Below are 23,791 nucleotides of genomic sequence, written 5' to 3'. Positions count from 1 at the left end.
CACATTCTGTTAAGACACCCATCGGTCCGATGAAAGCTCTCCTTGAATGTTTACGTAATTCCCCACCATGTCTACATAGGCTTTGTCCAGTCTGAGATAAGAGATCCGTGCCTGTTTCTTCACATGGCTAAATTGTGAAAGATAAAGCCTGATTGGTACTAACAGTCTGGCCGCTTCTGGCAACAGGGAGATATAGGTGTGGGATAAGTCTGTTTCTGGAGGGAAGTGTTTTGTAGACTGATAGCTCTTCACTTCCAAGAAGAAAAAGGAGAGCAAATTGAATCTAATCATGCTGGCACTTCATTAGGGTGCCCCCAGTCTATTATCAAAACCCAGGAGAGCTGGGAGGGACAGGGTGAAGGAAAGTCCCTGTAATGAGACAAAAAGCAGGGACAAAGACGTCTGCGCAGAGATGGGGTTTGGGAGAGAGGAGGCCTTGTGAACTCACCCCCCTGTATGTCCTTCATGACAGATGCAGAGGCCCAGCCACTGACAACATGTGAGAGCAGGGGGGCTGAGAGGGCCCAACATGTTGAATAAACATATTCAGTCCTTCACTACCCCCATGATTTTCCCTCCAAATGAAAACCTCACTTGATATACAATATAGATTCATCTGATAGCTCCGTTTATACTATGTGTTTATACACCAGGACAAATGTACCTTCTCTAGCCAAGGGATCATGATGTTTCTATCTCCAAACAAACATCCCCAGACACTGCTCCATGTTCCCCAGACCTCTAGGATGTGTTGATAATGTCGTGTGATAGCTGAGACAGCAAGACAGTCCAAAAAGAAACAGTGATGAACTCTGGAAAAACGGACAGCTTAACTCTAAACAGGCCACTACCTTGAAAAAACAAAAAGAAAAGTTAAAGAAGTGTGTTTGCATAAGCTGCAGAGTAGCTGAGCCTTTAGGGTCTCATGAGTTCATTTCTATGCAGGTTCTTTCAGGCACTGTCCTCACATCTAAATACTCCACTGTAATTACAATGAAGATATGGGCACTTTGAGATGATGATCTGCCCATGAAATTGATAGGGTTTCTTGTTTGCGCAAGTCTCCACCCCCCTTGTTTCCCCAATATCGCCATGGTAACAAACCACGACTTGAGCTTCATGTGCACGCCACTTTTGCACGCACGCTGTATGAGGCAAGTCGCCTCCAATTCCCTCTCAGCATCTGCTTTCTTTCTCACTCTTCTGCCTTCCGCGTTCCCCATTTGTTTCAATCATTTTCCACTTTCCTCAGACAGTCGTATTTTCTGCCCAATTTTTTATTCAGCATCTTCACGGCTTTTTTCTCTTCACTCTCTTGCTCGATTTGAGTCTCAAAGTTCAAGCTTTATGCATAATGAATAGTTGAAGATCATTAGAGAAATTTCTAAAGAGAGGGGCATAAACGGGCAGTTTTGGGATGTCATCATTAAAATATTGTGTTATTGTAAAGCTTTAAGTCATGGACACTTTATCACAGACTTAATTTTACACTGGTCCGACTAAAACATGTCTTTCTCTTGTAAAATTTTTCTCTGGTACTGTATCTCTCCAGCAGAAGTAACTTCTGCAGAGTGTGTCAGGACTTGGCCCAGTCCCACAGCTAGCGGTGGTGCCCTTCCCCCAGCTCTTTAGCAAAAACATTCACCATACTCCTATGTGTATGTGTGTCAGTGTGATGAATAAAGAGCGGAAGCAGGGCATAGGGTGACTTCACACTTAAACAGCCTGTTTACAAGTCATTTACAGAACTGCAGGAGGGGGAGAGGCTCGGAGGAGTTTCCCAAATAAAGCCCTCCTTTCAGAAATACACAAGCAGAATAAAACAAGGCAGCAGAAAAGTTCGACTGGCCTCACTCTCCGAAATGTGGTTTCTTATAAACCAAATGTTGCCTCTTGTTAAGTTAGAAACATTACATGAGCTTAACATTTCCATGCAGTTCATTTCATTTTGGAGAGGATGATATTTCAAAGATGACTCAGTAATGGTAATAAGAGAATAAAAATTGCATAGACACCACTAAGCCTATTAGACTGTAGAATTAGTATGCTTGAGGTAAAAAGCATGGAAGGGAAGGTGCATAAATAAAAAATGGTGCAGCAAAAGCATTGACGGGAATGGTGACAGGGGAAGAGCGCTGACTGAAACTGGCAAAGATTTACAGCCAGAAAAGATGCCTTATTATTTTCTCATTTTTCCCCTAGTAGTCTCATGATATACTCAGTAGACGATTGCTTGCTAAAATGTGGCATTAAACTTCTACAGCTGAACATTAAACACTCCAATTACAGACAGTATAAATGCAATGCTTGTATGTGGGCAGAGTTAGAATGTTTAAAGTCAAATTTCCTGTAAGATATTTTAATTTTGTTCACACAAATTGATGAGGGACATTTCTGAGGCAGTAGATTGATCCACTGATCCATATTACAGGATGCTCACAGAACTGAGGAATACATTCTCACCAAGTATAGGCAATGTAAATTTAAAATCCTACGTGTACTGCAGCAGCTTTTACATTAAAATTTGACCATGAAAGGAGCATCTGTGCATGAGGCTGATACCTATCCTGCAGTAGAATAAGAAAAGATTCTTCATCTCAACTGTCTTATCAAACATTCTGTTTAGTTTGGAGACCACACATCTATTGGATATAGCTCAGGAGATGCTTCAGATGTCATCACTCAGTGGCTCCCCCTGGGTTGAAAACAGCATTTATTTTTAATCAAAGCTTTCGTTAATGATGAAACTGTCTGTGTCCAGTTTGAGCTGATGTGTCAGGAGACTATAATCGTAACAATAATAGAGCAACAGGATTGTAGCTGAAAGTGTGACAGCTGAGTAATTTACTTTTCCTTTAAAAAAAAGACCCTTGAGCAAAAGCCTGCTCAGCAACTAGTAGGAGAAAACTTGGTACAAATGGGACACAAGAAGGAGAAAAACTGTCCAGTCCAAGTCAGATCTTTGGATGAGCTGGTGTAATTCCAGCATGCATTAAAGGGCAGATTGCTCCATTAATCATCAGATCCGATGTCTGGACTAATCAGGGCCTGTAAGCAATAAGATGTTGATGGTAAAAATTGACAACAGGTGACGGTTTAGTTCACTCCAGGCATCAAACCAAAGATCTGCACAGGTCTGCAAACCAAGATCATTCACATCTGCACTCCCCATGTGCGTATCACCGCTCGCCACATGAAAGTCAGGTTGTTCTCAAACCCCAATTATTACACAAAAAATAAACCTCTGATGGTGTTCTGTTGTTGCAGCACTGAGAGAGCAGGTGATTAAAAAGGTTGGTTGTAAAGATGGGTAGAAGGATCCAATGCAACAGATGTTCAAAGAGAAGATAATGCAGTATTCTGTGGAACAAGACAGAATCGTCATACTGGGATTTGAGGCATTTGCAGTTGCAACAGGGATCCGTTGAATTATATCATTTATGATTTCCAGGGATCCTCTATAAAGACGAAGCCAGGTTTGCTTGGAGGCAGCTTCTCAAACCAGATGTCCGGATGATTTCAGCACTGGCAATGATGCACTGACTCGCTGAATTCATCAACAACTTGTTTCGCCATTATGCCGGCTACCTCACTGACTAGCCTCTTGTCTGCATTGATTTGAGTTTCGAGATGACTTTGCAGACCATACTTACTTCTTCTGGGCACTTAACCACAGAGTATTTTTTAATACATCCTCTGAGAGTGATCAGCTGCAATTGAAAGCCTGAAAGAGAACCTCTGTACAGTGTGTGTAGGCCAATTACATCTAGGCAGACAAATGTGAGGTCACTACTTTTCACTTCACATTCCAAAGTGCTGTAGCTCAGTATGGAGCTGCCTCGATTGGGTCCGATTGGCCACATGTTCAGCTTTCAACCTGCGCTGGAAGGAAGGGTGGTGCAGAGCAGCGATGTGCATCATTTCAGTTTGAGCACGGACAGCCTACATCATATCTGCTCCATCAGTTTCCCTGCTTCTATGTCTCCTATGTTGATGCTTTGGATCTCACAAGATGCATTTGCACAGCAGAATGGGAGGAACCCAGGGCACTGATTAGAGAATTTCTTTCACCCAAAACCTTGCCTCCAACAAGACGTACACATACACACACCCCATCCCTGGTTTTTTGTTCGCCTGCTCTGATACCACATCACACATTTTCATACCAGCTCAGCCTAATTACAGCAGAGACTCCCACTGCTCCCTATGCTCAGTCCAGACTCCTCACAGCACCAGGCTATAGACAGCTATCTAAACAAAGATTTGGCCTTTCAACACTGACTAAAAGAAGTAGCAGACCACTTTCAACATAAATTCTGGAGCACCAGACAAAATTATCCAAGAAGCAGAAAACCCTGTTGTGAAGAACCTTTAGAAGTCCTCCTAGCACTCAGAGGAAGTCAGCATTAAGTAATGCAGTTGTCTCATTATTAAAACTAATAAAAACAGTGGATGCATTACCATAGAATAAAAAAAAAAGGCAAAGCAGATGTCCTCTCTTTTCATACAAGAAGCATTTCTGGTCGATGTGGTGAAGGCATCAAGATATGCAAACAACAGTGTGAGGGTGGACCACCATGGAGCATCAGTACACACAGACTGGGAGTCTGGTTAAAGCAGGCCTGGGTGCCTTTCTGTCTGAAGCCAAGACAGACAACGCTGGCAAACCACAATGTAAAAGTGGAGTGTCTCTTCCCACAAGCCTCCTTCTCTGTGTGGTTTGTCGTTCTCTCCCTCATGCTCTGTCTAACAAGACTTGAAAAAACTACTCACTCAGTGGAACTGGGCCACAGATATGAGTATCAGATTATGTTTGGAGCTGATACATTTTCATTTTTGTCTTAACTATCAGCACTATTGTTACAGAGTACTGCTAGAATATGTATAATATCCAATTATCAATGCAGACAAAGTGAAATTTTTGAGATACTGTATGTTTTTTTCTAGAAAACACATTTTTTCATGTAAAAAAACAACTTCTCAAATGAAAAAGTGCTACATTTCTCAAAAGTTTAAACAAGGAGTTATACAAGAATTGGAGTCAAATAAAAGGCAGGCAAAATTGCCAATATAATTATTAAAATCTAAAGACTGTCTATTCAAAGAAAAATTAATGAAGACGATGGGATGCACAGTGCCTAGTCACATCTCATTAATTCCAAAAGGTTTTTGAGACCCAATACACAGCACTAAGCACTGATTTGATCCACACAAGAGCTTAGACCTTTCGCAACATCATTAGTGATAACCAACATCTGCAACACATTCTGCTCTACAAGTGGCAATACAGGTCTAACTTTTTTCTTGACCACACAGAGAGATCGCTTGCATGGTTACCCCTATTTTACCACCTCATTCCTGAAGCACTACCCACCATCACTGATTTCTCACATGGGCAGCTAAGGTATTGTCTAATCCCTGTGTTCAGCCATTTTCAAAGCCCTAATCAGACCTAGCTGTAAACCAAAACTGATCTAAATGAGAGCAGACACACTCCCTGCAACTGAGTGCAGCACTCCTTCCATGAGTTGTTTGGCTCAGGAACATTCTTCTCAATCGTTATTTCAACTGGCAGTCAGTGCAGCAGAAAGGCTGGAGCAAAAGGGGGGCTGAGGTTGCTGGCAGGCGAAAGCGATGCATTCTTTGTAACAGTCAAGTTCTGGATACGGAGACATTTGCTCAGTGGTTAAGATATTTTCGGGCTGTGTGTATATATATGCATGCTTTTCTAGGAAGACGCACGTTTTCATGAACGAAAAATTCAACATCCTGGCAGCTGCAATGTACGATTACAATATGTGCCCTGCATCATCGCACCAAAAATTTTATTTGTTGCTGCTTGTTTTGAACCTAATCTCCTGGTTACTGATTTTTGCTACCTGGCAAGCTGTCACTCAGCGTCTGCTTTCCAGTCTGGTGGCTCCTGGTTGACAGCAGGCGACTGGATGGATGATTTAGCACAGATTTGCTTTGGAGGAGAACTACTATCACGAGCAGACGATGCTTCCTGATGCCCAGCTTGTTTGGTTATGCCAACTGCCTTGCACATGTGCAGGGGGACCACAGACTGTGAGAACAGAAGGCCTGGCAGCCGTCATCACAGTCAGCCTCAAGGTCCAACCCCCCCGCTCCATTCACTTGTCTCAAAGGAGGCAGCAAAGTGAATAATTGTCTCTATTTACAAAGGTCAAGTAAAAGCGCTCCACTTGCGCCTGAATGCAACATTGTGACAACGTGACTGTGAAGACACACACACCTCACACCTGCAGTCTGACTTCACTCTGTTAGCAATTGACACCCCCTATTTCTTGCATCATCAAGCTAGATAAGCCTGGGTCTGGTCTGACTGAAACCAACAAAGCAGCATGTTCGAGTCACTCCAGGGAGGCCTGAGCATCCCCAGGCAGGCAGATGTGCTGCTCTCACCTGCTCAGATCCACATGTCACCACTCTACAGGGAAACGAGTGGAAGTGAAGAGGTGTAATTGGATCACAGAGGGGACACCACAGTGTGGGAAAAGGAAGCGAGAAGAGATAAGATGTCTGGTCGAGCAGAAAGAGCAAAGAGAGGCAAACAGAGACAACGAGACAGGAAGAGTGATATCCCACCCCTCAGAGTCAGAGGATAGATGTTAGAAAAGAGATCAACAGCTGGATCCATCTGCTGAGTCTGAGCTTTGTCACAGCTGCCAGAGGCTGTGTGTCCCTCTGGAGACTCAACTGTTTTCTTTCAGTCTTTCGGTCTCCTTCCTTTCATTACACTCACACGTTCTTTCATAGAAACTTGGAAGCAGGGCTGTGAGGTCTGCCTCACCTGCAGCAGACTGTATTAATGAAATTTAGCGTCCCACAAGAGGGATATATAAACCCATCTTCCTTCCTTGCCAGATGTGGGCAGGAAACCCCTACAGCGCACTTTGATTCCTCAACACTTCAGCTTCACAGCCAGGACTCCATGTGCCTGCATCACAGCTCTGAAGTCTTGTAAACAGTGTTTGCTTTACCACTCAGCAGCTACATAATGAACAACACTCAGGAAACAAGTTCTAATTTGCATGTTTTGCATAATATCACTGGCTAGTGGTTGCACCCGTATGACATAGCAATAATCTCACATATTTCAAAAGCCAGAGCAGGTATGGTTCAAAGGCATATTTGTTATATCACAGATCTGGCAATACTTAACAGCAATCAACTATCCAATATAAACAAACTGCTAAAATGATTAGTCAAACAACCGATTCCCCACTTTCTGGTAGATTTTGCTTAATTTGTTATACAAATCATAATATAGCAAAAATCCAGGTTGAATTACACGAGGATTTTGGACTGTCTGATGGACAAAATAACGCTGTTTGCAGACAGATCTAAAATTCTGATATGGATATTCTGATGGACGTATTTCAAACAATTAGACAGACTACTTATAATATCAATAGATTACTCAGTCATGAAAATGGATTTTTGTTGGAGCCCCACAATAGTACAATACAGTAGTAACTTTCGTAGTTCATAAATGATGTTCTTTCATTTTGTTTCACAGTTTGATATTCAAACACCCACAGATCCAGTTTTACACTAATGAACAGTATTTCCTCCCAGCTTCTGTATTCAGCCATACCATTAAAATTTTCACCACAGCTTTCGCCTCTTCCTGTGCTGCTGGAAAGAAAGAGGCAGTGGATTTGCTGATGGACGTCTGAGCACAATAAAATGCGCTCAGCTGTCTCAAGCACAGCAACTTTGACCTAAACACCCACACTCTATCCAGATGTACATCAGTGTTTATGTTCACTTCATTGCCCCTGCTAGGCCCAGCAGTAAGTGTTCAAGGAAGTATTACATTCACGAACACATTAAGTAGCACATCCAGTTTCCTGCAATTTCACCATTCCCTGAAAATACTGTTATACCGCAGAGCCACAGCGAAGCTCGGTAGTTAGCAGGAGGAAAAAGAAACAGAAGGGAGACCAAAAGCAGAGTCAGCTTGCCTCAAGCTAAACCAGTCTCACCGGAAGACAGGCCAGTCTGGTATTAAAACAGACAAGTTTCGCTTGACACAAACCATTCCCAGAAAAATGCCTGGTGAGAATTGATTACATGCTTTGTGTGCTAAAATACCAGTCTAAAACATGCAATTTCCCTCATCTCCATAGATAGCCTCACTTATTCTGAAAAAAACTTGAAGAATACAGCAAAGTTTGCATGTAGAATGAGCGATTTAGCAGACAAGTGTCCATTTCAGTCAACAAATCATTGCAGTTTTGCAGAACTTTTGTTTGGTTTAGTGTCAAAATGAACAATCTTTTTGTACTACTCTGTACCGGAAAAATGTGGCTGTCACTTAAAAATTGATTCAGCGATCTCAATCCAACAGACCTTTTGTGAAATTCAGTGAATAACATTCTGTGTGCACTGTTCTGTAAACGGGAAGTGTCTCAGACCATTCCAGCATGTCTAGTGCACGTTCATGCTCGTGCACTGGACACACACAAAGGGATGAAGAGGAGCAAAATAGAAGAAAAGGGCAATGGGAGCAGGAGGGACAGTAAATGTGGGAAATGCTAACTGTCTAAGAATGCTTTCTCCAAATCTTAGGCTTCAAACTTAAAGGCATTAGAGGAGATTTAATTTCCTACGACTTTGAACGTAGCATGCGCACATACAACCTCTCCCTCACCCCCCTCTAACCTCCCCCCTCTTAACATTTACGAAGAAACGCCCCCTCCAGAAACTTGTGTAGGACTCGTGAAGTTCTTTATTATTTATTCTTTATTCGGATCCCCATTAGCTACCACTGTCGTGGTCGCTAATCTTCCTGGGGTCCACATAAAACATCACAACATATACATACACTAATCATACAAATAAAAACTGATGTCATCAGGATAAAAACTACATTACATTAATATACCTATCTCTGTTAAAATTCAAAAACAAACTAACAAACAACAACTACAAACATACAAGGATTGATTATTCTAATTGTACTAATTGTGTGGTCTCACTCATAAATACTTTTTTAATAGATTGTTTAAATAAGTATTTGCTTTTAATTCTTTTCATATTTTCAGGTAGTAAATTCCATTGCTGGATAGCTCTATAAAAAACTGTTTTTTTAAGCAATTCCGAATTTGGTTTTGGAAGTTTTCAAATACCCCAAAGTTGCCTACAGCCGCAGTATAATACAATAATACATTTTACCTGTCCAGAAGGAATTTAGCAACCAAGGCATCTGTCTTTAGGTCCATTTGCTGCTTGAGCTGACGCCATCGCCCAAATGACTCGCCAATAATCACTTTTGTTTTTGCATTCTCGAGATCCAGTTGTCTTTTATTTTCTCCGAGCTAAAAAAAAAAATGCCTTCCTTTTACGGCTGGGTCCCCTGGATCTTTATCTGCCATTATGTAAAAAAAGATGAGCAAAACAGCTAACTACAAAGCAACACATACACAAAACACGTAAGTCCAAGGCGTACGTAATCTACGTAACTAGGCCTGAGCCGGAAGATTTTTGATTGACAGGAAAGGGAGCAAAGCAAACGCCTCGGTCCGAGCGCATTGATTGGCTGATGTTTTTCAGGTCCTGCCATGTCCACAGTTTTGTTTTTGTTTTTTTATTCTTTTAGAAACCATACATACAAGTCCACTAAAGGTCAGTATATTCATTTTATGTGAATCAGACAAATTAAACAACAAAAACATCCTCCATAATGCCTTTAAGACAAGCAGCTAAACTATTGAGAGGACAAAAAGGAGTAGAGAACTGCAAAATATAAGCACTAAATAAAGCAAAATGAAATGCATTTTTCAAATAAAAGAGATGACAACAAATTAAACTCCACTATAAATCCAGTATACTACTGCATGCTAGTTAATGTGATCAAATTACTGTTAAATAAGTTTTTATATTGTTTGTCTTTCTTCTTGTCTGCATTCCCTCTGGAATAAACTCATCAAACTGAAAGAAACTGTCAAAAGCAAGGTGTAATTCAGGTGCAATACAGGCTGTACACAGAGAAAGCTAGAACAAAGGAAACTTCTTCAATTACAAGAGTGAACGTCTGAATTTTGACTATTTTGAAGCAAGTGTTATGAACATTTAGGGATTAGATGAAGGCATTTTTCTTTTTTATATATATATCAGCAAGTACAAGATTAAGGACACCATGGCCTGAGGTACTGGAATTAGTGTGATTAGCACCTGCCTGGCAGTTAGCAGTAGGTGGTCACTATAGTACAAAAACACTGCAAAAACTGTGAGGGGCTTGTGTGAAAGAAGCACATTCTTTCATTCGTTCATACTTTCTCTCCAGGGCAATTATGAGTATTCTTTTTTTCCCCCATAGCCTGCTTTCTTTTATGTTGGCAGGAATGGAGAAGTGATTCAGAGTGCCACTTCAATGAGGTACTGCTTTCAACTAGGCTGCCTTTAAAGAACTCAGTGTGAAATAATGAACATGTTTGAGTGTTGCTGTATGTTACACCACTGAAAACGACTGTGCATCTGTAGTTATCTAACCTAAAAAATAGCAGCCTCACAGTATCACCACATGCAGGATGTCAAAGCCAAAGCATAATAATCCTACACAAAGTCATAAATGGGTTTTTTTTTTCATAGAAAGTGATGTTTAGTGAGAAGGTTGACAAGACACCATTGAGGTAGGAAGCCATTTGGGCAGCAAAGGAACTGATAAATGCAAAAGTCTGAGTTACAGATTGCAGAAAGAAAAATGGCAAAATGGCAAAATATTTGCCCTTAAATCACAGCAATCAGTGTTCGTCTCATGTTGCTAGGGGGAGCTGCAGCGATGACAAGGGGTTCATTCTGTCATGAACATGTGGGAGGTGGGCTTAAAAATTAGGTCTGCCCTATCCTCACACCTAGTTAATGAGAAATGAAGTGAGATCAGATAAGAATCTGGGGAGGGCCAGACCAACAGACAGACAAGGAAGCCCCCCTGCTTATGTCACCTCCGCCACTCATGCAAGCACTTGTCAGGGTTCATTTCCCCCTCAGCTGCCTGGAGACCTCCTCTCACCTTTCTCCTGGAGCCAGAACAACCCCCCCAACACAGACAGAGGGACAATTCTTAGCAGAGACCCTCCAAATTAACAAAAAACCACAATGAGGTGTAAATTATTCCCCAGTGCAAGATTCTGACATAAGTGAAAAACGTCATTACTTCATAACTAAAGTAACACATATAGGAATGAATGGCTAACTCCCAACGCCAAGACAGCCGTGCTTTGCTGTATTGAATGTGGATGTAATAAAGCTGGCTCATGAGCCTCATTATCTCTAACAACATTTTGTATTACTCTCCTTCCTCCATGTCCGGAATCAAAAGCCACTATTCTTACCAGACCTAAATAAATAACATTGAAGTAATTACTTTTTTTCATCTTATTACTTTCCCCATTATCCTAAGAAGACTTCACACGTTTGTAATAAAACGTACACTGGCATAATACAAACTAACAGTTCCTCTTGAGTGAATGTATGCTTGTAATGCACAAAACGGAGATGTAAGAAAACATAATTTGCAAGAGAACACATAATTTCCTTTCTAAATGGATTCAATAGGTGCATTCAAAGCCTATAGCAGGTTATTTTGCTGTTCCTTTACAGCTCTACATCTATGGTGTAACTGTTACATTTCACCTCCACACCATTCAGAAACCCTGTAAAATCTGACACAGTTGGAAAAATAATAACGGAGAAAATAATTAGTCATGCCTCATGAAACACATCCCACGATGCGGTTCATAGTTGTGAAAATGTTGTTTATCATGTTGTATTTGATTTTCTCTCTCAAGGATGACCTATTTACTTTGCAGAAGATCTTACATATTGAATTACAAGACTGATTGCTGTTAATAGGCTTAAGTGCGTATTTTTGGTTATCTTTCCCCCCACACCCACATCTAATTATAAAATCATCCACAAACCAATGGATGTATGCTGGAAAGTGGCAAAATATCACAGAGAGAGCACTGTGGAGCCAGACTACATTAGAATAATCATGGACTGCTGCGCTAGTGACCTGCAGAGTCACAACTTCAAACATTTGAATTAATGATTGATCACAATAACCATATTGTAATGCTTTTTTGGACAAATGTGAATAGAAAAGGGAGGAACTGAGAATTTTGTCTGCAGAGGAAAAAAAGGCAGAAATCAGATGTCTTGCTGTGATGTTTGGATGTAGAGCTGGCACCCTAAGTAAGAGCAGTCTGTTCTCACAAGGCCCGCCAAACACACGTCTACAGCATCCAAGCCGGCCCAAGAGAGGCCAAAGAGTGGTGGCTTTGAAGAGGTACTTCATACTTGGACCCCACTGATCAAGTCTGTCGTACTCGAAGAACTGTCTCAGAGCAGGTAGTAATGTAAGCAATGGAGAGGTCAGACAAAAAGGAAAGACAAATTTAAAAATAAATAAATAAAAGTTTGAAAGAAAATAAACATTTGGGCTTTCAAATATTTTCATAGAACATGAACTCCAACCCACACTGGAAACAGTGATCGCGGACCTTTACAGTTCTCCAAAGCATACATTTTTTAATTATTCTTTGGTTCACTTTCCAAATTCCGTAATCAATTTCAGTACATTCCGCTTTCTCTTTATCCTTGTGGTCCTTGTGATTTATAATTAGGGGCCCTCCCACAAGAAGCCCTCACAGCTTCTATTTCTACATTCAAGCCAGGTGTCGAAGTAAGGCCTGCGTCTCACTCCACCCCTCCCTCTCCCACAGCCAAATCCAGGGCCAAGATCTCATCTGCTGGGCCCTCCATCTGGACTGCACTCCACATCCAACTCCTTGATCCATGCAATACTACTATAGACACTTGAAAAAAATTGCTTGTTAAAGGTGACACGAGCTTGCTCACATGAAATTACTAGAATGACTTTAGCACCTGATGAGCTGCTTTTTTCTTTTTATAATTGCCATCTTTTTAATCAGACGGCCAAGAACAACTTGAAGAAAATAGGAGTTTTAAAGAAATGAGAATGCAGTCACATGGGGAGCTGTAATTTGTCTGAACTCTAATTCATCTTGTCGCCCATGGCCATTTTTTTTCTCACATTGAACAAGCCTAATTAAGGTGCCTTTTGAGAGTGAAGTGACATCTATTTCTTTGGATAAAGACCTGAATTTGTCTCTGCCTGAGAATATGTGAAAAACCCTTTTGTGCTCGGGCTGACAGAGGACTTTCCACTGCCTCTGTTACCCTGGAAACCTTTTGAGAGGTGAAGGAGAGGACAGCCAAACAGGAGATCATGTTGGCCTAAAACTGCAGGTAAATCCTCACTTTGGCGGCCCAGTTTAAACAGCTCTACCATTAAAAAATAACTCTTCATAGAGGAATGAATGAAATCAACAAACTCTGACAAATTTCTCTTCTATTTATCAAATAAATTTCCATTTGTTAAGCTCTCAACAGTTGCCCTCAAGTTAAGTGCAGACTCTTAGATGAGCTCTGCGCTTCAGTGAGAGTGTTGGCAAAATTACCCAATCCACATCCTTTTAATGAAATAAAACTTTAAGAAAATGTCCTACCTCAAGAATACAGGTCCCTGGAGCTGTGTTTTCCTTGATGGACACATTGTAGAAGTTTTTCTCAAAAACTGGCTCATTGTCATTTATATCCTGAAGTAAGATGTTTACCACTGCAGTGGAGGAAAGGGGTGGCTTTCCTCCATCTGTGGCCACCACAGTTATACTGGGACTAGGGTTCTTTTCATAATCCAGCTGGAGAGAGTGGTGATAATGCCTGTAATGGAGTCTATACTGAACCAGCTGTAGTAAACACTTTGGTCTTGTAGGATGCTATAGCTTATGTCTCCGTTGGGCCCTTGGTCTTTATCTCTTGCTGTTACTTGTAGCACAAAGCTACCTGGAAAGACCACTTCAGGGATGACTTGCTTGTACACTGACTGGTCAAACAGAGGAGGGTGTCATTGACGTCAGTCACTTGGATGATAAAGGAGGACTCGGCCCTTAGAGGAGGTGTGCCCGAGTCCGTCGCCATCACCCTCAGCTCATAGGTGTCTCTCTCCTCCCGGTCCAGAATCTGATCCACACAGATGAGATATGATGCTATCTTTGGTGGTCAGGGCAAACTTTCCATCACCTCCCTCTAGTGACACATTGACGTTAGCATATTCTCCATAGTCTGGGTCAGTGACTGAGATCCGGGCTACATATTGCCCTGGCTGCGCCCCTTCTGAGATTCTGGGAGATCCATCTTCACTGAGAAGATGATGGTCATCGTGGGCTGGTTGTCGTGTAATCTCTGACATGCATAGTGACAAAGGCATTGGTCACTTCTGGCTGGGTTGCGTTGTCTTGTGCCTGGATCACCAGTTCATGGACTCTCCTCATCTCAAAGTCCAGCGGCTGTTGAGGGTGATTATGCCAGTGCGAGAGTCTATGACAAAGTAGCGATCTGGATCACTTTGTCTCCTATTGATCTCATACAGCACCATCCCATTGTCTCCCTCATCAGCATCTGTGGCAAACACCTGCAGGATGTTGCTTCCTGGTTGGAGGTTCTCAGATATTATAGCATGGTAGCGGCTCTGGTTGAAAACAGGAGCGTTGTCATTGATGTCTTGTACAGTAATATCTAATGTCATCTGATCAGTTCTTTTGGGGGAACACCATCAAAGGCCTCCAGAGATAAGTATAGATGGATCTTTTCTCTCTGTCTAGATGGCATTGCAACCAAGTCCAGATATAGAACCTCATTGCTTCCCCTCCTGGGGTTCCAGGTGAATGCCTGGCCAACATTTCATCTTTGATAATGTAACCCTGTGTCGTAAGCTGGCCTTTATCACTATCAACAGCTGCTCAGAGGAAATCGAGTGCCGATAGCAGTCTGTTTCAGGAATTTACGTGGCCCGTTTTCTGGGGAACTTGGGCGTTGGTCATTATATCATTCACCTTGATAGTCACCTCCACTGTCACGCCTGTCATGGTGACTGCAATAAAAGTTGTATCTGTCTCTAATTCTCTGTCCAGAACTTTGGCAGTTTTAATAATGCCTGTGCTTCATCTATGTCCAAATCACTGCCCACTCCTGTGCCCTCGTGGTCTGAAATGAAGTACAATGATGCTGTGATGCCAGGAGGAAGTCCTGCACTGATGTCACCCACAATAGTGCCTGCTGGTTGTTCTTCATCTAGTTGTAGCTCGAGTGTGCCCAGCCACGGGTGAATAGACTGTGATGGCTCCAAGGCACATACACCACTAGCACTATCCTTTTGTTCCACCAACCCTCCGGTGCAAAGGGATCCATTATAGACTTCCCAAACCCTTGGCAGCTGTCTTCATTTTGGCCCCTTCGTGTTAAACCTGGAGACCACAAAGAGGAAAGCTGAGTAATATCAAAACTTCACACAGCAGAAACGAAGAAAAGGTGTATTATTTTATAGTAAGTTAGTTTAGAATAATATATGCCTTAAACACTTCACCATAGTTTGTTGGGCTCTGTTCCCAACCACACCACATACATATACCCAGCACATAACATTTTCCTACACTTCTTAGTTCACCTAATAAGTCAACACCTTGTTCCTCCTAATACCAGAAAGCTCTCTTTTGCTAAGAACATCAAAACCACAGGCCACAGCATACACCTCAGACAGAGAGTCTTGGCTGTTGCTATTGAGCTCTAATTAAAAAGGTGCAAAATCACTTTTGCCAGGCTACCCAGTGTGTTCACCATAGCAGTAGCCTGTCGTGTAAGTCTGGGACAAGTCCTGGATTTAATATTCACCACCACATTTCACTCTCTCTCCTCCAAGAACCATTTAAAATTTTAACTCTCCCTAAGCCCAACATATATATTATATATATAATATTATTATATATTATATATATATATATATAATCTTTTGAGAACTGAGAGTCTGAGTGTCAAATCGAGAGGAAAAATGTTTAAATATTGATATTTAAAAGTAACGAGGGTATTAGAATTCCTTGCATAAACAATAGCATACTCTGGCAAGGGACACGCACTACAGCAGAGGGATCATGTAAGCCAGACTCAGAGACACTGCGGAGCAATGAGGAAATTGTTCTACAAGACTGTCACCATCTGCGGAATAATCCAAAACCACCATGGCTCTGGCACTCAGAAAAATTATTGTGTCGTTTTCATTAAAAAAAAAAAAGGAGACCAGCTTCCAATTGTCTGTGGTTCTCTCTAAATTCGGAACTACTCAGATTTGTTTTCAAAGTAAACTTAGCTTTAATTTGTACAGTATATGCTGTATTAAATGTTGAATTGAGTTTGAGTAAAGCTCCTTAAGGCTCCCCCAGTGGTATAACTGATACCTGCAAGGACACATTCACATAACATTCTGTGTGTCTCTGTGAGCGCGCGCAGCGCGTGTGTGTGGGTGTGTGTGTTGTGTGTGGTGTGTGTGTGTGTGTGTGTGTGTGTGTGTGTGTGTGTGTGTGTGTGTGTGTGTGTACTAAATGCCTCCCATGTGTGTCTAAACGCAGTGTGGTGATCTGTCTTAGCCACGCTGGTAACACTGTGTTTGAGTGACAGAGTAGTACAGCAGAATTGAGGGCTCCATGCAGTCTACCTCTTTCCCTTTTTCTGGCTCTGCAGCATTGTAATTGAGGTCTGCTGGAAGTTGGCCATAAGCACACAAGATTCCAGGGCTAATTTCAGTCTGCCGTGATTCTGAGGCCACAACACTGAAGATGCTAACTTTAACGTCATAAATTGGTTGGAATTCAACTTTGTGCGAGTACTGAGAGAAACCTTGGAGCACTGCTGTGAAATACGATGTGAAAATCAGTGCTGTTAGCATGTTTTCTGTGTTACTAGTCCAAGAATATTCAACAGTTTAGTAATAACAATGAACTCTGTGCCAATCTAGTGCTTTCATTTCTAATTCATATTGCTTTCAAAGACCGTAATAATTGCAAATGACAAGACCATAAAAGGCAAGCACTACAAATTCACCATTACATTCCAAACTTTGGTTTGTTTTGTGTGTGCTGTTCTTGGCAAAAAAAACATAAGCACATCCATGACAGACTGAAAATCTTGACAGCACTTGAACTTAAAAGTCACAGTATTGATTTACTTTACTGCAACACTGGGGATGAACTTTTACAAAGCTTTCTCCAAAGCACAAAGAATAGCTTTTCAAGGCCAGAATCTTTGACCAAATGCCACAACTGAAATAATGCACTTTCTGGTTGAGCTACAGTGGAGGACCTCTGCAGAGCGCCGCAGCCTAATGGATCTAGCAGACACAGTTGGGTAAGCTAATTGCACAATACCAGGTTAAGTAGGACACATGGTTTAAAAAGATTCAATGTGAAGTCAAATCGAAATTTCAGCACTTTAAAGCTAAGACGTTTGCCAAATATACAACAAACACTGTCAACCCCCCACAAATGCCTCCATCACTGAGAGTTTCATGTGTTAAAGTTAGAAGCCAGTTTGGAGTCAGGATATATTTGTGCATAGGGCTTCGGGGGAAAGCAATCCGGAAAAAAACAGTTCAGAAAAGCTCCTGATCTTTGAAAGCTAATGCATTTAGAGAGCCGATCCTATTGTGGTTTGTCCTAGATCATGGTGAGTCCCACTTCCTGATAGATAAACATCGTTAATGATTTTTCTTCAGATAAAGTAACTACTGGAGGATTACATCCCATGTATGTTCAATAAAGACGCTATAATGTTTCATTTTCACATCATCAGAGCTTCACTGAGGTTGCTTTTCCTAAATCTGACATGTGTGGAACATATCATGTACACCTCATTGTTAGCAGTAACTACAGCATTGACCCAGTTTCTTTTGAATCCAAGTCGACCGACCAAATCCAAGGTTTGTAGGATTTACATGCAGAATGAAACCTCTGTTTGAATACAGTGGATATCTTTCTGAGCACTTTGCTAGCATGACTGAAATCAGCGTCAAAATCCCTGGCAGCAGTGAAAGCTGGGAACATCAGTATAGCACTTTTTTTCTCTCCACTGTGGTCTAGATCCTGTTGGCAAAATGTGTCAAATATTCATTTTTAATGGCTGACAATACAGTTGCTTATTTATATTTGTCATTTTGGCTTTCTGTGACGTATAATTTGTCTGTCTTATGCTACTATCAAGACAAGAAGGCCTTTGGTTTGGCAAATCCTACAACAGACAATATATCTAAACAAACACTGCTGCCTTCCTCCATGAGCCAGTAGCTACATTACCAAGAAGAATGCCAAACCTCTCATAAAAATATAAATATAGTTTTTAACAAAGTCAAGTAAAAGATACTGTTAAACAGAATTATAACACTGGATATGCCATAAATCCCACTGCCAAGTCATATCATTTCATCTGAGAATACATGCCCCAATAATGAATAATTGTGTGTCAGAAGCTAGTATCTTAAAACACAATCATACACCACATTTGAGACAGTCCCTTGGGAATCAATCAGGCATTTTCCTCATCTAACTACAGTATCTGATCTAGAAAGAGATAAAGTCAAAATAGTGGTTAAAATCTAACAAAATTCATCAAAACATTAAATGTGACCTCAACACTGCACTTCATTGTACTATTTTAATTAACACATTCAAAACCATTTTCACCACCAACAGGCCAAGAGAGACAACTGTAGTGACACACTTTGTAAAACGAGCTTCTAATTCCATGTCATGATTCCAGTTAACTCAAAGAAAACTTCTGTGGTTTCCGAGAACATGCAGCCTGCCTGAGGCTCAATGGAGCCATAATGAAAACCACAGACAGAACTGCAGATTGACTGGACATGAGGATGACAGGCTTAGCACAAAGCAAGCTCAAATGCTCTGAATGTTTGCCAGACTAAGTGCCGCGTTTCTGTGCCCTGCATTAGTCTTTGAAACTTCAGTCCCTTGGCATGTGAAAAGGCCAGGAAAAGCCATCACAGGCTTCAGATGCATATGCACTTCCTGGCCATAACAAACACAGCATTGGGAAAGCGTACTGGCTACTTTTTCGTGGTGCACTTTGGGATTCTAAGGGGTCATGACGAGAAGGATCATCTGTTTCCCACAGCTAGAGCAGCATGGGTTGGTTCAGTTGTTTGTATAAGAAGTTCTGGATAAAGGAAACACACACCTAATATCTTGAAGATGACACCTTCTGATGTGCACTGGCAATATGAGTGATTGCATCATTGAAAACACATGTGCATCAAGTTACAGTAGCAGGGGTGCAAGGAGTGACAACATTTCTACAATGAACTTCAACATTCAAATCATGTGTGAACAGCGATTCTCATTTCTGGAGAGAACACCACTGATTGGGATTAAAAAGTCTGAGGGTGTTCACAAATGTTTCCTGCTTTCAGCACTGATGGAGATGATTTATTCTGAATGACGGAGTTTGGTCAGGAATGATCAAATGAGCTCCAGAAGTGACAGCCTTCTGGCATAGCATCCTCACAAACCATGGCTGATGTACAGTTGACTTACTCTACTGATGACGCCACTCCAGGGACATGAGGAAAACCACAGTCAAGCAATTTTCTGAGACACTAGACAACAAGACAACTTTCTGGGTGGTGTTGGTGTGGCCGTACTGGGAGAAACATATCGTGTGTTTTTCATCCTTTTTTAGGAATTTGGAACGCTAGCTTCATCAACAGCATATGCACGCTACAGACAAGAATAGTGAAATGATTACTTCATGCACAGCGCCAGGATTTATGACATAATACTTGGACTGATCGAAACGCTGTGGAGGTCCAATTTATTGGTTTTATCCATCAGTACTGCTTGTTTTTGTTTGCGTTCTCTGTGAGTTTATCATTTAAACTCAACCCAGGGTCAAAACACCACACAGACCACAAGGATGTAGACTGGAGGTACTTCAGCTGAGAAACTTAAGGAAATGAGCACCAAAAAGCAAACAATAAAAGCAATTTCCCCAAAATCACACAGGACAAAACTGGATGCAAACTATTTTTAGGCAATAAACTCAGTCAATTAGCTTCATATGATTATGTCTTCTAAGTATTCTATCATGGCCTGGCAGCAGCAAATGAACCAAAGCAGTACCTCGTTGACCCACTCAATGTGGACTGTTGGTGGGAAGAAAGGGGAGGACCTGCACTCCTTGTTGTGTCTAAAGTAAAAAAAAACAAAAAAACTGCTGCATAATTACGCAGCTGCACCATGGCAACCATCAGAGGCACAAACTAAAGTGTGCCGCGATGGACCCCAAAGGAGACTTAATTTATTAATTGAAAGAAAGGAACACCTATTCACGGTCAATGAGCACATGTCTGCAATCACAATGACGGTATCATTTGGTATGTGATCAACTGGAGGCAAAAAGGACAATACAATAACTCCATAGGTTAACCAATTTCAGAGGAATTTCTCTGTCTCTTGGGGCTTTAATAGGTGTGGACAAAAACAGGCAGTTACATTTTTGGGGTTGCCCTTCAGAGTCCAGAGCTTGTCTGAGAAAAATCACTACTTTGGAGTAGCCTGTGCAAAAAACACTTCATTGCTTCAGGAGTTTGCATGAAAAAGATTGGCTACTGCGCTGTAAACGCACCACGACCCTTCTGTGGAGAAATCTAATTTACTCGAGCTGCTGCTATAAACGCAACTTTACATCAGGCTTTTTAAAGAATTTGAACTTTTAAAGGGAAAAGGGGTGAGGTTGCACGAACCCCATTGAAGTGTAGTCTCAAGCCTCATCGATCTGCCAAAAAAATCTTACGTTTCTCCACTAAAAGCATCTGCAGGCAGCTAGATGGTCTGAATGAACACCTAAGACGCGAAAGTAGTGAAATCTGTGGTTCTGGATAAACCGATGGACAACTTCATCCCATCAGGTTACTTGAGCACTGAGGAGCTTTCTGCCATGCTGGGGAATACTCACATTCATCTGATCCTCTCCGGTGTTTCTGAGATGAGAAGTCGAGCTTCCAGATATCCAAATTCCTCCTCTCAGTATTCCCTAACCAAGAACAAACTTAAGGTTACATCCATCTCAAGAAGAGAAGCGCAGGCTGTTCACCGCCAGTCGCTCTGGATATCTCGCCCGCTGCTTCACAGTTTGCTTCTGTCCTAAATTCCTTCCCGATGAAAAGTTTTTAAAATGCAACTTTGCGTCTTGTAAAACTTTCCCCTCGCCTTCTTGGAGTGGACGGTCTCAACTTACTGGCATCCACCGGTTGTCTGTCTGGCCGCGCCACTCACTGCTGCAGCACGCTGACTGAAAGCAAACGATGTGGGAGCAGAGCGGTGGACGTCCGTCTCCAAAATCTAATTTATCAACACGTGATGGAAGTGCAACCTCCTGCTCCTCTCGTCTCAGTGCTGCTGCTGCTGCTGTGATCACCACCAGGAGCAACACCGACTGCAGAGAGGCAGGCCAGGTTATTGCTGAACTATGGTGCCACCATCCTCTGCAAAAGGGAAGTGTAAATCAGCTGCAGAGTCAGCTTGCAATGTCTGCGTGAGATAGTGCTGGTTTAGAGGTTGGAGGGATTTGAAAATGTAATATTGTTTAGAAAAGATGAAACTGCTCAGAAATGTGGATTGCTGCAGATTGCATATTGCAAACATGAGTGGAATGGATCTGTTAAATGTTAATCCCACAGATTTATCTGATAGATTTCTTGTGTTTACGCCTCCAAGGAACATGGCTGAATTATGTGACAAACAGGTACCTTTGTCCAACTGTTGGTCTGTTAATCTGTCTGTGTGCAATGCTACACAAAAACGGACTAACGGATTTGGATGAAGTTTTAGGGAAGGTCAGAAATGACACAAGGGACCATCTGATTAGATTTTGGCAGTGATGTGACTTATAGTCTGGATCCACAGATTTGTTAAAGAAACTGTAAACTGTAACTATGACAACAAGTGAACACTACGTCAGCTGCTGTTGACCATCACATGAGTGCGATCGTACTACAAATCCACCCTTGCAAACTTAACGGGACTTATCCGTTGAAAATCATACTGAGACTGAGCAGCCTTCTCTGAGTGATTTTCTTGTTTTTTTAATCGTCTCCTCTTGTGGGTCTTTTAGAATAATCTCACAAATTAATACAACAGCACATGAGCTTGGATTTCAAGATTGCAGTTTGTCTCTGCACGCTAGACAAATTATAGCAAATGTCCTCTAGAAATATTTCAGACATAACCCATGTAATTTATCATATTCAGCTGCTTCTCCTTTCAGGCTCCTATGCAGTATTGTGGCTTGATTCATATGCCACCTGCAACATCTCAGTAAAACAACCACAACAAACACCACAGCATCATAGGGAGACTCAGCTTTCATTCTGACAGCGTCTCCTTCAGATGTTGGAAGTCAAGAAACCTCCTGGGGGTATTTTTCATCTAAGTCAAGAAGACAGACAATGCCCGTAACTTTTTCCTCATATCTCGTGACTCTTTAAAGGAGCAGAGACTACATTTTCAGTTAAATCTCATGAGGAGCTTCACTTTTATCTCCGATATCGCTGGAGCCATGAACCTGCTTCAGTTTCTTGTCAAACACTGAAAGCACTGAAAGTTATTAGACCCTTGTCACTTTGCATTTAGAGTTTATAAACAAGAGAACAACAGAGGGTCCCTGCTGTGTCGGCTGTCTGACTGAGAAACATTTGACATAAATGAGATGAATTCATGCTAAGTTTATTCATTTTTGCTGATATCACCGTAAAAGAAACATACTTATAAACTGAACTGTCCTTAGAGAAATAAAATATAGTCGTATGATTCAGCCAAACACAGTGAGAGTACACAAGAGTACACAGTAGCAGTGACAGACAGCAGCTGTACTGTTCTGGTTGCACTAATTGAGAAAAATAAATCGTATGAAAAAAAAAAAGCTTAGTCACTATATCATCGACACAGTTCCACTTTTTTTTTTTGCGGCTAAACCTTTTTTCCTCCAGGCAACCTAGTTATGTCTCCTCACTCTCACTCTGTGAACTGCTCTATCACCAAATGAAATGAGATCCAGCGGTGGCAGCTCCTCATTATGACTGTGACAGCAGAGCAGGGGAAGCAAACTCACACAGGCAGCCATACACACCAATCAGCATGCTCAGAATAGCCTACAGCGCTACTTCCACATATTATCTGCACTATCTGTCTGTATTTTAATGCCACACAGACAGAGGAACTTAAAACGACACTGGGCTTGGCTGTGTTCTTTCTGTATAAGATGTGATTTGCCTTGCGAAGGATCAAAAGCGTGATCAAACGGGGACTTAAATACTATGTTGCACACAAGATAATGTTTCCTGATTAAATAAAATGAAGAAGACAGAGTTGAGGTCAGTAAATAATACATGTCAGTGTGCTTTGATAGCAGCACAGCAGAGATGTAAAGAAAACACGCAACTTTGGGTTTTTTTCTTAGATAAAATGCAGGGCTGTTTCATTTGAACTCTAGCTATGACTGAGACTCACTATCTGTGTAGTTCGCCACATTTTATTAAGCAAAGCAAAGTTCCCTGCCTTATCAAGATGCACTATTATTGCAAATATCCCCTGCTTTCTAAAAATTTGCGCAAATGTGTTTTCAAAAAGCCCTAAACACCACCCCTTGACAAGACAATGGATTGTCAAATATCCTGTGAGCCAAATACTCAGACAAAATGTTCACTTGACAGAATGGCCTGCTCTGACTTAGATAAATGATGGAAGATGAAGAGATGTTCCACGGCTAAAATCTCAAATTGATGCTTTTGTTTATGATTTCACAAACAACAACAATCAGATTAGATGTGTTTCAGTGGATA

General features: G+C 41.5%; 1 protein-coding gene across 1 annotated transcript in view; it reads right to left on the bottom strand.

Annotated features, from left to right (window-relative positions):
• LOC110947875 (protocadherin-16-like) overlaps positions 1–15,232 on the bottom strand; it is a gene marked incomplete at its 5' end in the record, with an annotated part of 70,034 nt that extends 54,802 nt beyond the window's left edge. The window contains 12 exon segments of the mRNA XM_051958266.1: positions 13,563–13,756; positions 13,759–13,956; positions 13,959–14,098; positions 14,100–14,259; positions 14,262–14,294; positions 14,297–14,407; positions 14,410–14,664; positions 14,667–14,795; positions 14,798–14,853; positions 14,855–14,939; positions 14,942–15,055; positions 15,058–15,232. Coding sequence (XP_051814226.1) covers positions 13,563–13,756; positions 13,759–13,956; positions 13,959–14,098; positions 14,100–14,259; positions 14,262–14,294; positions 14,297–14,407; positions 14,410–14,664; positions 14,667–14,795; positions 14,798–14,853; positions 14,855–14,939; positions 14,942–15,055; positions 15,058–15,232 — 1,650 coding nt within the window.
• Between the last annotated feature and the right edge of the window lie 8,559 nt (positions 15,233–23,791).

The sequence above is a fragment of the Acanthochromis polyacanthus genome, chromosome 13 (genome assembly GCF_021347895.1).
Source record: "Acanthochromis polyacanthus isolate Apoly-LR-REF ecotype Palm Island chromosome 13, KAUST_Apoly_ChrSc, whole genome shotgun sequence".
Classification (NCBI taxonomy): Eukaryota; Metazoa; Chordata; class Actinopteri; family Pomacentridae; genus Acanthochromis; species Acanthochromis polyacanthus.
Note: the sequence above shows the minus strand (reverse complement) of the source record. Positions and strands in the feature narration are given on the sequence as shown.